Genomic DNA, 18226 nt, shown 5'->3' with positions numbered 1-18226 from the left:
ATTTAACGCGTCTCTTTACATCACATTGCAATGTGTATTATAATGCAGCCTTCTTGATCGTTCAAATGAATTTCTGTATACACAAGAATTTTGGAACAAAATGTAGGACATGTTTTGCATTGGAAAGGTGATTATGGCCCGAAATTGCGAAAAACGTTGTATCTACCACGGTAGGTATGCCGGTATTTTTTCGCACACGACGTCTTGTCGACCTCGGCTTCGCCTCGGGTCGACAATCGAGAACTAGTGCGAAAAAATACCTTCATATCTACCTTGGTAGATAAATAACTATTGCACCTCGATTGCATAAATTACTATTATTGCATTGGCGTGTATATGTATTTATCGACATTAAACACTGTTTTTCGGAGTATTGTAACGAACATTAATTTTGTCATGGTGTGCAATATGCGTGCCGTCATTATTATTTACCTATAGTTCATAAGCTTACATTATTATGTCGATAAGTTGGTCGTTTCCGCCAATCCAATAATAGTAGATTATGATAGCGGAGAATATTTTCAGCGTTATTCACTCGTGTACATTACACAAAATACGAGTGCAACGAGTATTTGTGTAATATACAAGACAGTGTTACGCGTGAAATATTTTCTTTTATTGTATTGCGGAAACGACCAACTTATCGACATATTAATGTAGGATATATTTACCTAGATAAATAGGAAAACTTTATTTCAATTCATTCTACAGTAAACATGCTAACGTACAATCAAAATTAAATAAAAATAAAAAAAAAGAACAAAACAAAGAAAATCACTGAACGAAATACACTTCTTCCATTGGGGTGCTTTTCGGAATGCTGGAGATAATGCACATTGCGTTCCCATGTTGGATGGCTAGTGAAACCCTCTGAAACAAGTAAGTCCTCGACTTCGGTTCACCAGTTGTGCGAATCAGATTAGCGCCGATCTTGTTCAATAAATCCACTGATTCTTTCGCCCAAGGACCCAGTGATTCTACCGCAAATGCGACGAAATGGTAGTTTCGTTTAAGTTTGGAATATTTCGCATGCTTGCGGTTTGCGGCTTTTACCGACGCCATACCCGGTGTCTTCGTTCTCCCAGCCATATTCGATGCGGTCAATGAGTCGGCACAAGTCGCATCCCACACTAGAGCCTTGCCCTTCTCCCAAGCCGTGTATGTAATGCCGTCCGGGCGTTTTTTGCCGTCATCTCGGAATAAACCGGGTGGTTCCAACAAAGAACTCCTATTAATGGAAGCCAAACCCGTGTGCAAAGTACGATTGAGTTGAGCGTGTCGGAAGAATTTTCCAGCGTTATTTTTACAATGCAACCCGTGACGACCCAGCGAATCTACCTGGGTTCCGCAAATGCACACGAATGGATGACAGATTTTGGTACCAAGGCGTAGACCAACGCATGTGCGGAAAACGTCGTTGTTCATTAACGTTCCAATGCATGGGCTCGGTACAACGTTAAGCCATGCTCCTGACATCTTGTTCTGAAGCAGTTGAAAGCGGTACAGTTCGGTATCGTTGGGGAATGACAACGAAGATGCGACTCTTTTGGAGTTAATTTGATCCCAGTTGAATTGTGAGCGTAGATTTTCTGGCGTTAAGTCTTCATTCAACTCGCTCCATCGCGACAATGCCTCCGTAAAGTGGGCGATTTCGGATTCGTAATCCCGTAAACTGATTAATGTAGAAACGAAATCCTTGACGCCGTACACGGAGGACAAGAAAGCTGGTAGCGAGATGTCCAACAATGAGCGAATGCCTAATCCGCCTAAGTTGACTGGCAAACTCGACTGCACCCATTGAGAGTGATTCAACTGAACATTGGTTATTTTCTCCAAGGCAGATTTCATGTCGGAATCTAATTGTTGAAGCAAATCTGGGAATTTCCATAACGGAGCGCATCGAAACAAGTAGACTAGCTTAGGAATCGCCATGCAATTTTTGAGTACGAAATATGCGTAGTGGTGCTGCAGTGAAGCTAATCGGTTAATTAGAACGTACATTTTATCGAATTTTCTCTTAGCGAAACTTTCTATGGCGCTTTCAAGCAGAGGTGCTCCTAAGAGTTCCAATTCCTCGTCGTAGACAACTCGTATGCCGGGAGCTATGGCTTCAAATTCATCGACTATGTTTTGATCCGGCTGGCCGTTGCAGAAAAACAGCTCGCATTTTTCCCCGTTCAATTCCAAACCTAGCAATTTAGCCTTTTCCTTGATAGTTGCTAGATTAGCTAATACAATGTTGGGTGTGTCCCCGATCGTTCCGTCGTCCAAGTACCAGATGTTCAGATCGGCAGTCAATTGAAGGATCAACGGATGTATCGCCAGGCTAAAAATTAGTGGGCCAGCTGGATCACCTTGTTGGGCTCCCACTTGTGATGAGATTACCTTGTTACCAAATGACATAGATAAATAATAATGACGTCATATCAATGGAATAATTGAGAGAAATAATGTTTGGTATAATACTCTGAAAAACAGTGTTTAATGTCGATATATAGACCGCAACGCACTAATAAATATTATGCACGTATGACAAAGCGGTCGAGGCTTGCCGAAACGGCTTGTCATACGTGCATATTCTTTTTTATCGCATACGCGGTGTGATTCCCCGAAAAAATTATTCACCTAGGATATATAAACAAACATTATGCTTCTGTAAATTGTCAAAGTGTCATTCGCATATCTTGTTGTCTCGTTTTTGCTTATGCGATAAAAAAGAATATGCACGTATTACAAGCCTTCTCGGCAAGCCTCGACCGCTTTGTCATACGTGCATAATATTTATTATCTACCTAGGTGAAATAATAGCAGTGAAAAAGTGCTATTATTTCGCCGTCGGTAGATAAAATAGCGTATTCACCTCTGTCCAAATGTTTATTTAGACACTTGGGGTTATACCATTCGCCTTCGGCTCATGCAATAACTCCCCAAGTGTCTAAATAAACATGTGGACAGAGGTGAATAATCTACTATTATCGCATAAGCGAAAACGAGACAACAAGATATGCGGATGACACTTTGACAATTTACAGAAGTATAATGTTTGTTTATATATATCCTAGGTGAATAATTTTTTCGGGGAATCACACCGCGAATGCGATAAAACATTATAATATGATACCAGAGAATATTGTAATACTCTCTTGTATATTACACACACTCGTTGCACTAGTGTTTTGTGTGAAATAGCGTTACAGATTTTGTAGTTGAATAGTGATAGCGTTTAATTTTAGCAAGCGATAGCCACTATTCGCATAATTTTTTGACGATTACCGGACTTAATATCGCTAGAATTTCTGAATCCCCTGAAGCTATCGTATCAAGTAAGTAAAAACGTTATAGAATTTCATCTGTTTCTACCAGGTACAATAGTACCAGCAATCTCATCACATTATGTAAAATTGTGTTAAGTAAAAGATTGCTTGCAGAGCGAGCTATGCAAACCGAAACGAAAACAATCTCGAGTTGATTGTTTTTATATTGCCTACAACTGCAAGGATAAAATCAAATGCAAAAAAAACACCGAGATTGGCTCACCTCAATGACACAACAATGTGAATTATTTTTGGGTGATAGTTGAATGCATTTTTCCAACAAGAAGAAAATTTTCCGTTTTTTTTAAAGAACTTGCAAATGTCTATGTAACAAACAAATACACATTTTCTAACAGAAATGAATGTTATCTGATATACAAATTCATTTGTTCAATCTGTGAAGCTTAAAGTCAAATGCAACAAAAGTGCACTATAAGTGCATTTGTGTTTGCATTCCGTTTCCACACAAAGCACTACTCCCTCTATATAACATTTTATTGTACTTTTGTACGATGCATGGAAATAAGTCTCGTTTGAGCATACAAATCTTTGTCACTACAATTTGTAATGTATATATTCGCAAAGTACAGCACGAGAAAGTGTTTGATCTGTTCGCATATAATATGCTGGCATGAAGCCAACCGAGTGTTTGATGTTATATTATCGTAAACGAATATGCATTATCATACACAGCATTTCTTGTTCTGTGCTACACTTCAAAAGCAATTAAATTTACTATCATTAGCCTTATTTATGCATCTATTGCAAGTTGCTGTTCGTGTGTGAAGTTTACTTTATTTTCAATTTGACGGTTTGTGCTGTGCTTTCAGTGGAACAATATGAAATGGAGCTTATGGGCTGAATAATATCGGAACAACTGAATCTGTCGAGAATTGAATATTTTTGAATATTTTCGAATATTTGTCGATAGAAGCAATTGATATGGAATTTGTTATAGTAGGAAAATACTTTCTAGTCGACTGGTTCAGGTTCTTTCTATTCTCTTATTTTTAGCATGACTGATCTTCAATTTCAAATTCAATTTTATCTGACTAATATTAAGCAAAAGAAATATGTACAAATTGATGATAATTTAACATGATCCTGTTGCATCAGTGAACCATTTCGATCGAATCAATAAAAAAGTTGCTGTTAACACAATAATTTTCACCTACACAAACTTTATTGCATTTTTCTCATTATTTACTAAATATTGATATGAATAAGAGCGTTGAAAGGGTCCAACAAAATCTAATCTCGGCGAATCTTGAACTAACACTCTGTGTGATGTCCATTAATGATTTATATACAGTTTATATAAGTATTCGACAGTGGGAGAAGAGATGCTATTCTCATCCCAGAAATATTCGAATCTACTATATATCTTGAAGACGAATGATATACATCAAAAGATGCAAATCTTCCGCAAACACTATCACTCATTCTCCCTGCTATTTGAATTTCGTCACATTTACATTTTCCATACAAAAGATACATTTCTGTGTTTTGCTCTAATCATAAATCGCATATATATACACCATCCAACCAAGAGAGCAGCATCTGTAACAACACGTAGCCGAAAAAGTAAATCTCAAACCAAACACTATAAAACATCATTGCAAACAGCTGCAGCCATAAGACATAATCTGTCTGTCCAAAAAATTTATCTGCGTAAAAACAGCGTTAGACGAGAGGTAATACATAAATAAATATGGGAACAGATAAAGCTGACTAACAGCCATACAGTCGTTCCGACAAAAAATATCCCATTTTAGGCACAGATTGTTTGAGTACCCGGTCGTGTATTATGTATAATGCTCTTGAACACTTTGGATACAAACGACTGGTGTTGGGCGTCTATTATAAATCAATAAACTTCTCGTAGTTTAAATAACAATCATACATTATAGCAGCTACAAAATGGGCTCCAGGGTGTCGTATATATATCATGTCAGGTGAACAGATGGTGTTGTGTATGAATTGGTTGGGCTTTAATAGTGACAATACACATATTTATAAGTATCCACCCAAACATAGACCGACGACAGATAACTGAGTTTTTGTTAATGAGTTTTATGTGGTTTGCACCGGTTTTCAGAGATGAGTTGAATACGGTCAGTAAGACTTCGTCTGTTTGGGCCGATCCTTTTTTTGCACTACCCAGTCATCCTTTATGAAGCTCTTTTCAGGTCCAACTCTCCACCTAAACGTTTCGAACTGCCCACATCACTAGCCTTATGCAAGAGTCAGCAGTCGGGTATGGAGATGGAGACCAATCCGTATATTACGTCTATACGTCGATATTTGTCATGATCTTTGTCGTCGTTAGTTCATTTTGAGATGAGATCAATTTTTCATGTCTCTACTTTCCATTTATGTTGGTTCACTCATCACTCCAATCTTACTCCAATAAAATTTCTTGAAACACTTTGTAGAGTTGATTTGAATAATTCCGGCGAGATGGTGTTACCCTGTCTTACACTCCGCCCGATCTTGAATTTGGCTATATATTTGGCATTCTTTGCACTTCTCTATCAAAGCTCTGTTCGTGTGCAAATGGCCATTCGTGCTAAAACCGAATCTAAATCCAGCCTGTTTAACTGGTTGAAGAAGAATAATTTATTTTAACAATAAATGTGCTGCCCAATTAAATTAGGTTGCTTTACTACACAGCATATCGATCGATCAAAAGATATTATAATTACTAATAATATGTTGAATTTAGAATTTTAGTTTGAAATTAATTATAAATGTGATTATGTATGATGTGGATTGTTGCACTTAAAAAAGTTTTACTTTTGCGTGTTGTCATGAAAAACCTTTAGAGTGTTGACAACAGACTATTGGCCGATAATTTTCCAGCTATATGCAATATGATCACTACATTTTCCCGTGCTTTTGGTATTTTCTCCATGTCCAGACTCCTAATTTAATAGCTTTGACCGGCACTCCATTCTCACCCAGAGATTTTCTATTTTTTATTTCCACTACTGCAGCCTTGACTTTTTCCACAGTTATTTCGGGCAGCTCTTCTGATCGTAATCTCTGGTCTATTTCGGTGAATTTCCTCGGTCGTAGTCGTTGGGTCTTCATGAAATTCGTTCGCAATATTTAATATTGCATTTCGGTCCGATTGAATCGATCCGGCTTTGTCTCTCAACTTGAAGATTTGCTTCGACACTCATCAGTTTGGAATGTAAAATTCTCATATTGCCATTTGCGATCGTTTCCTGAGACAATTTAACGTTGTATTTCCTTACAAGCAACGTCTTTAATGTTAAACTGGAAAACCCGTGGGCATACATTGACACCTCAGCCCTAAATGGTGGGGATACCAACGACATTTCCATTGACTTGAATGATTCAATAAGAGTTCGACTTTGTCTAATTGATTTTTTACCTCCCGTCTCCTATCTCATTCCACTTCATCCCACTTGCGAGTACTCGTTAAAAAAATCCTTTGATCCATAAAATTTAAATTAACAACAAAAAATTGCAAAAGTTTTTTTTTATTCGTCAAGAACACTTGTACTAAATGCTTTCAGCAGTGTGTATCCTCCGGTTTACAAAAATCTTACCCAATGAATATGTTTCGTTCAACGAAACTATTACTTTGTATTACAATTTTAAAGTTTTTAATGAGAATTTTATGCATAAATTTCCAAAAAACTTTTTGGGCTTAATGAAGTAAGAGTATGATTTATTTCAAATGAACTGAAACTCCTCTCCGGTTCTCTGGGTGCTGGATGCATGTGTATCTTTTGAACAAACTGGTAGATCTTTTTCATTCAAAAGAGTTATGGCTGTTGCATGCAGTTTTTGCAAATGTGCATTTTATTAGGATAAACATTTATGCAAAGTGGTGAACGGTGAGGTGTTCCGTCGACTATATGCATGAGATAGAAAATTATTGCAGATTTTAATTGAGTTAGGATGCGGTCTGTTTAGTATGTCTACGAATAGAAATTGCTTTAGAAAGTAAAATGTCAGAAACTGTTGAAACTCGACTGATATATTTTAGAAAAATTTGATTTGTCCTAGCACGGCAGAGTAAAGTAAACCAGGCAGGAGAAGAGCACGAAAATACATTCAAAGGAGGAACCTAAATCCCGTTACAATTGTTCACGTATTCGTTTCATGAATTTGTATTCGTAAGCTTTTTGCACCAAAATCAAAGGTCTACTTTTTCATTTAGGTCCCTCGTCAAATCGACTGCTCTTGCCTGGTTCGCTTTACTTTGCCATGGTCCTACTAGACACAAACCACAATTAAAATGACCTAACATCACAGTTTGTAGGATCCAACACCCAAAAAATTGGACGGGTATCAGGATTATCACTATAAGAGCCCAAAGCTCTCACTACTTGGCGAGCTTTCCACTTGGTCTGTTTTCAACAAATGGATGCAAAATCTATGACACGAATTGTCCGTTATAAAGAATCAACGCATCACTTACATTGCTTGTTTTCCGGTTGTCTGTCCTTAACAGGTGACACTGATTTTCCGTCACTATGTTCTCTTATAATAATGTCGAGATTAGTAAGGCATTAAACTTCGACAAATTTCTCACCATTTTTTGTAAGATTATAATTTATAATCATCTGTTATGGACGACAAAGATAACAGATGAGCTGTGGTCAGTGTTCTCAAACGCACAATAGAACAAAAGAAGTAAAAGATGTAATAAAAGATGAAATGGTTATTATATAACGATCTTGTTGGTCTTAGGCAATCATTGCATCTTAGTCACTTTAGTTCTATCCTAGCAACATACCTCTTATTACTTCTCTGAAATCTCTTCCTTAAGTTAAATGACAAGTTAAAATAAATAATTTCTGTAATGTACTTCTGCTGTGAAAATCCTTACAACTTTCCAAAACACAACAAATTGCAACTATCCACATAAACCAAATTGCTTCAAAGTATACCAAGAAATTGGTAACAAAGTTGTTTTGATACCACAACAGCAAAACTCGTTGTGTCGAAGTTCGAAATAATTTTTTTTTGCATCATCTTCGCAATTGTTGGAAACCACAAAAAAAGGGCACACACATCATCTTTTCTCAATAAAATTTATCGTTCGATAAGTTGGATCATTTAACACTTTATTTACTCGGAAACCAGATAACAAAATGTTCATTTATTATTTATTACAAAAGTTTTGCTATTACTATGATAGAAAGTAGCACCCAGTGCTCTAGCTGTATTTGTAGTTTGCTCGGTTCGATTACTACACAAAAGGAATGAATCGTTATCCGCTATCAGTACTATACTACACACTCATAAAATGATTTATGACCGCTCCCCTATTTAAAGGAAGTAATTTCGTTGTAGAAGTGCAAGAAATTGAGCTAAATTCGGTTTAACTTTCTTGAATTTGTGCAGTTTGGCTACAAAAAAGGATTGTTAATATTGAGAATTTATTATTTCATTTTGTTTTTCGTTAGTTTATACTAAACATTACATTACGAACTGTGTTTCACTCCATATTTGACTTAAATTATTTTCGAGTGCATCTCTGTACTATAATAATTTATAATTAATTTGCTTATTTGCTAACACTGCTTAGATTTATATCCTAAAACGTTGGCAGTTAGCTTCAGATGCAGGTTCACATAAGTTGATTGAGAATCAGAGCCTAATATCTGGCAATTAATTCCCAAAATTTTTAAGAAAATTCCAAATTTTGTTACTTTGCATTTTTACAATTAAATGCTCGTAAAACATCAGGAAAAGTTCAAAAACGTTTAAAAACTATGAAGAAGCAAATAAAAAAGGGATTTTTTTTTTGTAATTTTTGGGGATTAATTCCCAAATATGAGGCTCTGATTGAGATGAATAAGTCAAATTGTAGCTGTGATTTCGGCTCTCGGTAGGCCTGGAAAAAGTAAAATCGAATATAGCACAAAATACGATGGCACCGCAAGAATTTTCTATCGATTCCAGTTTCTCAAAGAAATACTAAATATCTCAATATTACGTAGCATTGAAGCACGTGCCGGAACCCCGAGCAAAAAAAATGAGCCAAAAAGTATATGCATATACTTGTTTTTAAGTATATGATCATAAACTTTTGTATACTGCTGTTTCAGGAGTATATATAAGGGTATAATTAAATACTAGTATTTACTGAACAGTATTTACTCGTACCCTTATGTATACTGTTGCATACTAAAAGTCAGTCTGCCATTAATTCTTGTCGGGGCAACATCCTTGTGAGGTGACATGTAAAACCAATGTTCAAAAATAAGAAAATTCATGAAACATTTTCTTATCAGTTCACATTATACTGTTAATTCCGTTGTCGTTTTTCTTGTTAGGCGTACCTGTAGGACTTTCTCTTGTTAGGAATATGTGTAGGGCTTTGTCTCGTTAGGTATTAGGGACTATTTGGCGACAACGGATATTAGCAGAAAAATGTGCAACTGATAATAAAAATTTTGTCTCAATAATTTCCTCATTCTTCAAAGTCAATAAAGATTATGACTAAACGAAGATGGGTAATCAAAACTGAAAATGTCATATTTCATTGGAAGCAAGTTTTGTGGAAAATTTCAACTTTCTCACAAATGGCACCAGAGCATCATGAGTATATAAAAGTGGAGGTGCGGTAATCATGGTTTGATAGCGAAATGAAACGCATTTCTGTGTAACAAAATAATTTGAGATAAAAAAGTCTTCGCAATTCGATTAATCTTTTCGAAGAAGAATTTCTATTTGAATCAAAAACGTACACTATATTGCACTTACCATACCAATTATTCATTCAAAAATAATCACATTGATTTATTTTCATTTAAGTTCGCAAAAGTACACTGTACAAACATTATATAGAATTGTTCTATGACTTTTTTGTAAACCATGCTTGTTTCAAAAAATGAAACAAAACGAAACAAATCAAAATAAAACAAAACAAATCAAAACGAAACAAATCAAAACAAAACAAAACAAATCATGTTTCGGCCACTTGGCAACAAATTACAAGATCTGTTTTAAAGATTAATACATGGATTTCGATTATCACTCTTTCCAGGTAGCATCATTGAGTTCAATCTCAAAGAGGTAAACAAAGTAAAATCTTAAATTTTTTAATTTAAATTGCTTCGAAACAGCTAAAAACAAATTGTTTTTCCGTGGGAAATCTACGGAAAACAAATTTAATTTGTGCTGTTTCGCGACCTAATACTTACAATATTTTTATGTTTCACTTTGTTTACCTCTAAGTCCAATCATAATTAAGCTACCATAAAAGAATAATTAACGAAATCCAAATATTAATCCTTAAAACAGATCTTGTAATTTGTTGCCAAGTGGCCGAAACATGTTTTGTTTTGATTTGTTTTGTTTTGATTTGTTTTGTTTTGATTTGTTTTGTTTCACTTTTTCGAAGCAATGTTGGCAACTTACAATAAAAGATCTCACAGAATAATTTCGTGTTTATGAAAAGTCAATGCACTGCACACTTGATTTCAACTTCTAGGATTTGTATTAAACGAGCCATCAGAACAGTCGGAGCGTTTGCTGCGACTGAGCCCCGTACAAACCCGTATATCTATTGCGTACGTGACCCTAGTGCGTCTGTCACCCTACTTTGACCGTAAGCCTTATGCGCCGGTTAATGTAGTTAAAGTAAAATTATTATGTAATGTGTACATCTTACAAATTGCGCATAGCACAATTACGAAGCCCCGTACGACGTTCCTTTCAAATGAAACAAAAATTTCAAATCGCCCTAAAATTTTATTTTTTGAAGGGCCTAGTATCGGCCTCAGTCCGAGGACCCAAATTTAAAATTTTTTTCAACTACATTCTATTCGGCCTTTGATTACCTCCCACATGAAACAAAAATTACGAAAAACGGATGAAATTTGCTCGAGTTATATTGAAAATACAAATAGGGCCCTAGTATCGGCCTCAGTCCGAGGACCCAAATTTACTATTTTTTTTCAACTACATTCTATTCGACCTTTGATTACCTCCCACATGAAACAAAAATTACGAAAAACGGATGAAATTTCCTCGAGTTATATGTAAAATACATATAGGGCCCTAGTAGTGGCCTTAGTCCAAAGACCCAAATTTAATTTTTTTTCAACAACATTCTATTCGGCCTTTGATTACCTTCCAAATGAAACAAAAATTGCGAAAAACTGATGAAATTTGCTCGAGTTATATGTAAAATACACATAGGGCCCTAGTAGTGGCCTTAGTCCAAGGACCCAAATTTAATTTTTTTTCAACAACATTCTATTCGGCATTCGATTACCTTCCAAATCAAACAAAAATTACGAAAAACGAATGAAATTTACTCGAGTTCTATGTAAAATATACATAGGGCCCTAGTAGCATTTCACTTCTAAGGCCCTAACTCACGGTCCACTCACCTGATTTAAAAAAACTTTTTTTTTACTGGATTGGTATTGACAATACCTATCATTTGCCGTGTCATTTACATTTCCATCGTTTATTTTGCCATAAATATCACCAAAAGACCTTAAATCACTTAGGTGGCCCTAACTCACGAAGGGCCGACCCGAATATGCCCATCTTCGAACTTAGCCTCACTATTTCGACTATCTTTCAGGGAAAAAAAAAAATTTTGAAATTGGATTTGATTTACTCAAGATATCGACGTGACAGACGGACAGACGGACAGACGGACAGACGGACAGACGGACAGACGGACAGACGGACAGACGGACAGACGGACAGACGGACAGACAAAATTTTTATTGCAGATTCGTCATCTATGAACATAGGCAAACACTTTGCCCTTACCGTCTGCTTCGAATTCCATCAATTACACACGGCATCGTAATCCTATAAGCCCCTTTGTACTTCGTACGGGGCTAAAAATCAACGTTGATGTGATCATTTTTGAATAAATGTTTCGTGAGTGCAGTGGTGTTATGTTTTCGTTCGAATAGAAACCATGTTTCGAAATATGTGAACAATCTGCAAGACATTTTTTATCTCAATTATATATTGTTTTAGAGAAATGCTTTTCATTTTCTGTAAAACCACGATTCCCGCACCTCCCGGGGTGATATGCTAAATAAGTATATGAAAGTGCATGATGGTATACTGAATTTTCATATACTTCCATATACTGGTTTTGTATGGGAAAAAATCGAAAAAAGGGTATCCAAATACTTCACAGTTTACAAGGAAATAGTCATTTACTTTTTCGTCGATTTTTTTTTTGCCCCGGACGTCCGTAAAAAGGCAGCAAGACGCTGAGTTTAGCAATGACATCGACCTAGGAACAGCCAGTCTCTCCAAAACGGGCTTAATTTACATCGGTCAAAGTCAACCGAAAAATCTTTTCCAACCAGGAAGAGCCGATTCGACAGGAATTGTTGGTTGCCAGCAAAAGAGGACAGAAAACACATCGTCGTCATGCGGAAAAGCTGTATGAGCAAATGACTTTAAAGTTGCGACCGATTGCCGGTATCCAACCTATGTTTCTGCATAAGTGAAGTTGTGACTTCGAAAATATTAGATTGCAGCACGAAGTTGAATCGAATAAAAATCTGAAAACAAAATTTGGTACGATAAATTCGACTAGTGCACCACGTCCAAATATTGCAATTCCACATAATTTACAATAATCTACAAATCTGTTACGTTTCAGTCTTCCTTATCTGATTGATGCCACTCTCATCAATTACCAACCAATTTTGATACAGAATACGAAACTAAGAATCTGAGCAAGTCAAGGAGACCTCGCTGAAGGTGAAGCGGCCGATGTCATTCTGGAAGTTAGTGATGTCCCGTTAGGTACTCGCTGTACTCAACCGTCCACAGCACATACGTATACAATTTTTCATGCAAGGAGACCAAATTACGGAAACAAATTCTCCAATTTTGTTCCGTGCCATGCAAATGACTATTACAGCCCATTGGTTGATATACTAATAGTACATTAGATCCCAATCGGAGTTGTAATATAATCGGAATATTTTTGATTAAGTGTGATTCTATATGAAAAAAATAAATGGAACTCTCCGACTGCCACACAATGGTGGTGGTGCTGTATGTGAATGTGATAATGTTGGAAGCAATTCAGTAACCGAACGTTCTTTGTATCAAATATTCTGTCAGCAATTATTTCCAATCATCATTTAATTCCTTTATCTCCACACATTCAATGCATGTTAAACTAATAAATTCCCTAAACTAATGTAATTATCTTGTCATGTTGTAGATTCCACATAAATGACAGAATCAATTTGCATAATTTCATCAGCCAATCCTCAGTTTTAATTGATTCATTGAAATATTGGGTTCGTTAGCTACATTGGCTGTAATGGATTTGAGTGAATACTTTGTCGAATGGATTTTATGTACATTGTAAGGATTAAATCATTTATACATATTTGCAAATGGCGTGTAAGTTGATAAGTATACCAACGTTTTACTTACGTAGCAAATAGATTCTGGATTTGACTTTAATTTATCACCACGAGTCATTTTGTCTGTGAGTCGATGCTCTCTTATTTTTCGGTATAAATGAGTGGCAGATTCTCTCCTCAGGACACAATACTTCCGAAAGTCAGGTATGATTGCATCGTTTTACCTGACAAAAACGACTACTTTTATTGACAGTAACGCAAAGATAGGCAAAGACCTATGCTTAGGGTAACCAAGGGCATATTTTTTTGAATTGGTACTTTAGAGCCTCGGCAATTCTCCGCTATCAAAATTTTTTCTCCGCCAATAACGGATTTGTTCCACAGTTCTTCCGGCTCTTTCCATCCCCGAAAGTTTTGGATGTCCTCCCACATAACTCGGCGGTTCGCTGATGGTAAGTTTTCTAAATCTGTAAAATCATCTATCAGCGGACGCCTGAGTTTCTATGGTGAACGAATAAAACTTGCTGGAGATGATAGAGCGTGAATTTTGATAGCGGAGATCGCCGTAGAATATGGGTTTGAAAATGCAGACCTCCGCCAATTGCAATAGTTTTGTATGACCAGTTACCTCAGATCAAATTTTTAACACTTTGAGGCAGTCTAATGCCTGAAACTACGATTTTTTCTTGAAACTAGAGTTTTCAGTCTTAAAAATTGTAACGCAACAGACCGTTATTGGTGGAATCTGCCCTGGTAAAATGTATGGTAAATTCAGTAAAGTAAAATATTTTGATTTAGGCATTAGGCGATACGTTCCTAAAATGTTATGAGGGATTTTTTTGAAAGTGGACCAGGCTCCGTCGGAGCTTTTTTTTGGCGACACTTTGTTTACATGCCCAGATAGCCCTTGGCCCCAATAGTCTAAAACCGCAGTCGTTTAATTTTAATATTCTTTTATTGGCTGGGGAACTTCCACCAAAAGTCGAAAATTGGTGTTTTTTGGTACATACATGCTTCGGGTTCATTGGATAGGTATTGTCCAGGAGATACGGGGCAAGCACAGATATTTTCCATGTCCTGTACCATTGTTGAAAGTAACAAAAAATAATGTTTCAGTAAAGGCCGGAAATTTTGATGAGCTTCAAAAGGTGATATATCGAACCTGGCGAATCACGTACAAAAAACACCAATTTTCGAATTTTGGTGGATGTTCCCCAGCCAATAAAAGAATATTAAAATTAAACGACTGCGGTTTTAGACTATTGGGGCCAAGGGCTATCTGGGCATGTAAACAAAGTGTCGCCAAAAAAAGCTCCGACGGAGACTGGTCCACTTTCAAAAAATCGCTCTATGTAACATTTTAATTTGTCGACTTTTTCGCTTCGATAAGGTGAAAGGGGTCGCTTTGGAAACTAAAAAATTCATTATTTGTTGAAATAACAATTGAGTCATAATTTCACCTCTGCACTATATGACCCTTTAAGGTTGAATTTTGATTTAACAGACGAAATTAGAAATAAAATCTGTCAGCATTAAACATTGAGTCAAAGAAGATTTTCAAAAATTGTCACTATAACTATTCAGAATCTGCTACTAGTACTTCCATTTCAGATTGAATTCGTTCACCATTAACGCAGTTATCACAACCAATAACAGTGTTATGCATACAAATATTTCAGAGTTAACTAAAATGATTTAAATGTTCTAGAATCTCGGAATTCTGAGTTCATTCTATCAACTATAGACAAAGATATTTCGTAATTGGTAATAAAGCGGCTAAGATGTATATATTGCTATATCCATTTCAGTTATAAAACATTGAATGATGATGATTCAGCAATTCTGTTTCTCGGTTTCTCCACACCCTCCACACCCACACAGCCCAAAACATTGCATACTGTCACTCATGCTACGTTCAGAATCCCAACATCCCAACAAAGGTTATACTCTCTTGTATTATATTGCAATTACAGATGCATTAATTAAATTTAAATAACATGATATCTAAGGGATTGTAACGATAATTAAAACGTATTAAAGGATACAGAACCGAGAACTAATTGCACGTTCGGGATGTTGTAGATTTTCGTGAGCGTCCAGCATAAAAAAAAATTGGGAAAGATATTAAGTGGTTAGATGAGACTATAATTTTACGTAAGCGCAGTAACGGTAACCCTAATCCAAAATCCGTTATTAAATAACAGAATAGAATCATTAGCTCGGAACTGTGCATTATAGCACCACCTCCTTCCGAAAAAACCCCGACCCAGCGACAATTTTCAAATCAACGCAAAACTAGTTTTGTGCATACCATTAAGCGGTATACTCGAAAAAAGAAGCATCATCGTAAACTACATTAGCCATTGGGGTTGTGAAGTTATATCGTAGAAACGACGATCTCATGGCAATAATATAAAACGGTCTCTTCTCGAACAAAAATTATAAAAAGAGCCCTGGGTGTACGTATGTATATGTAATGTTGTGTATGCCGTCTTGTGTGGAATAAAATTTATATATATGTGACATTAGGTACATTCATTTCCAGTGACAATGGACCATTAATGGGTTTCCCTTTCCGGTAAAGTCAGTTCTGTTTGGTTCCCGGTTTAGATAAAACGAACCTATTTTCCTTTTCTGAATGGAGAAATGTGTGTGTATAATATGCGGCAGCTTATTTTATATTATAAAGAGGATAACGTAATGTTAACGAATTTTTGGCTTTTAATGTTTTTAGTTGGAAGTTGAGTAGTATCGAATAAGTGGAAAAACTTTCGTATTTTAGCGTTGGATTGAATCTAGATAAGATCGTATTATGCTTCAGAGATGGAACACAAAAATATTGTGTTTGCGGTATTATGGTTATACGGACAACAAAAGGTTTTGTCGTTGATGGTGTGTTTGCTGGAAATATATTTTCATCAGACATTATATTTCCCAAATAAAGTTTGTTATCGGAGCTTAAAGGAAAAAGAAGAAGGAAATTTCGAAGATTTTAATGAACCATTATCTCACCACATTAAAATTATAAGTAACTTCGTCAGTCAGAACTCAAGTCGATTTTAACAGTAAAACTGTGAACTGTCCCGAATACGACCGCGGTACGAATGGAAATATATTTCTGGGCGAGATAGCTAAGTGGTTATGTAACTAAATCGGGTTCGATTTTCAAGTCCTACACCGATAAAAAAATTTACGTCCAGTATGTATGAAATGGCTGGCAGACAGCTTCATTTCTGCCTTACTTCGGATATATATATTCCAACGTCTGACATGTATATCGAATGTCTGACATGTATATCGTACATGTCCGACGTATAGTCATACATATACTCGTATGTTTGTACGTCGAACATGTACGATATACTTGCCAGACGTTGGAATATACATACATATCCGAAGTAAGGCAGAAATGAAGCTGTCTGCCAGCCATTTCATACATACTGGATGTATGTTGACGAAATTTTTTATCAGTGTATGGTTCGCTCGAGCTTTATAATTTGGGTAGTTGCAGGATTTTTGATGGTTGTAAAAATGTAGACACTGAATGACTCGTATATCCGTGCAGGGCTGGCTAGGTTATCAACAGGCGCCGAAAGACAAGATTTGTTCGGAAGAGGCGCCAATATAGAAATTTTAATCGAGAAGTGGAAGTTCACCTAATGGCCAGTCCTGCCATGATTCGTATGACGTTACCCAAATATGAATCTGGGCGAGAATTCAGTTATACGCCTAACTTTCCTCAGAAAGCATATACTTCGAGGCGTGGAAATCAATTTAGGTTGAACTTGCTGTCCTTCAACATACGGAGTCTAATCTAGCGTAAAGATCTGTTAAGTAAATAGGACAGAGTGTGCAACACATAAGTCGCGTGCAAACCAGAATTTATCTGGTAGGAAATGGAACAAAACGTATGTGATCAGGGCGCTCACCATCAACGATAAAACGTTTTCTTTCAATAGGGGTGTCACTTTAGGCCGAAAATATATGCAAATTTAACAACAGTTGTTAAGATCACCATTCAAATAGACCGTATCTATTCTCTAGCCTTTGCTCACTGGACACAATTACACAATTCTTTAAAATACTGCCCAAAATTCTTGGAACTAAAATGTTTTGTTGTAAGTTCAGTTTGAATTTGAATCATGCGACATCCCCTAATCCCTTTTACTGAATTTTCTGACACTATCCCACCCCTATACCGAGGGTTTTCCTATTTCACATTTAACGTAAGAGTTCAAAGGATTTTCCCTCTTACAGAGCTGATGGAATTTATGAATACTCCCCCACCATAGATGCGCGTAGTGATTGGAAGAATATCAGGTATTAATTTAAAATTCAACTGAATCGATACTTTGTTAAGATTTCAGAGCATGCGATGATTGTTTGTTATAAGATTCACGTTGAAAAGGTTTTATTTTGAAACTGTAGTTGACACCACAACAATTCTACTGAACGATGTATCAATATGCACGCCTCGATTTTAAAATGACGATAGTTTCCGGTTTAATGCACGCATGCAAATGTACAGTATGCAGTGCATATTAGTCAGTTCATATT

General features: G+C 36.2%; 1 protein-coding gene across 1 annotated transcript; it reads right to left on the bottom strand.

Moving 5' to 3' along the window:
* Positions 1–685: 685 nt before the first annotated feature.
* LOC119080756 lies at positions 686–1881 on the bottom strand. The gene is made up of 2 exons (XM_037189315.1): positions 1326–1881; positions 686–1247 (listed from the first exon to the last, which is right to left on the bottom strand). Exons 1-2 carry the CDS (start codon positions 1846–1848, stop codon positions 775–777), a joined length of 996 nt encoding a protein of 331 aa, XP_037045210.1. The 5' UTR covers positions 1849–1881; the 3' UTR covers positions 686–774.
* Positions 1882–18226: the final 16345 nt, after the last annotated feature.

The sequence above is a fragment of the Bradysia coprophila genome, unplaced genomic scaffold, assembly GCF_014529535.1.
Source record: "Bradysia coprophila strain Holo2 unplaced genomic scaffold, BU_Bcop_v1 contig_350, whole genome shotgun sequence".
In the NCBI taxonomy this organism is placed as follows: domain Eukaryota; kingdom Metazoa; phylum Arthropoda; class Insecta; order Diptera; family Sciaridae; genus Bradysia; species Bradysia coprophila.
The sequence above is the reverse complement of the archived record's forward strand: the minus strand, read 5'-3'. Positions and strand labels throughout refer to the sequence as shown.

Coding starts and splice junctions, on each gene's coding strand:
- LOC119080756 (XM_037189315.1), bottom strand. CDS start 1,848: ATGAAATCTGCCTTGGAGAAAATAACCAATGTTCAGTTGAATCACTCT. Junction 1,248..1,325: donor AACCCAGGTAGATTCGCTGG/GTCGTCACGGGT, acceptor CTTTGCACACGG/GTTTGGCTTCCATTAATAGG.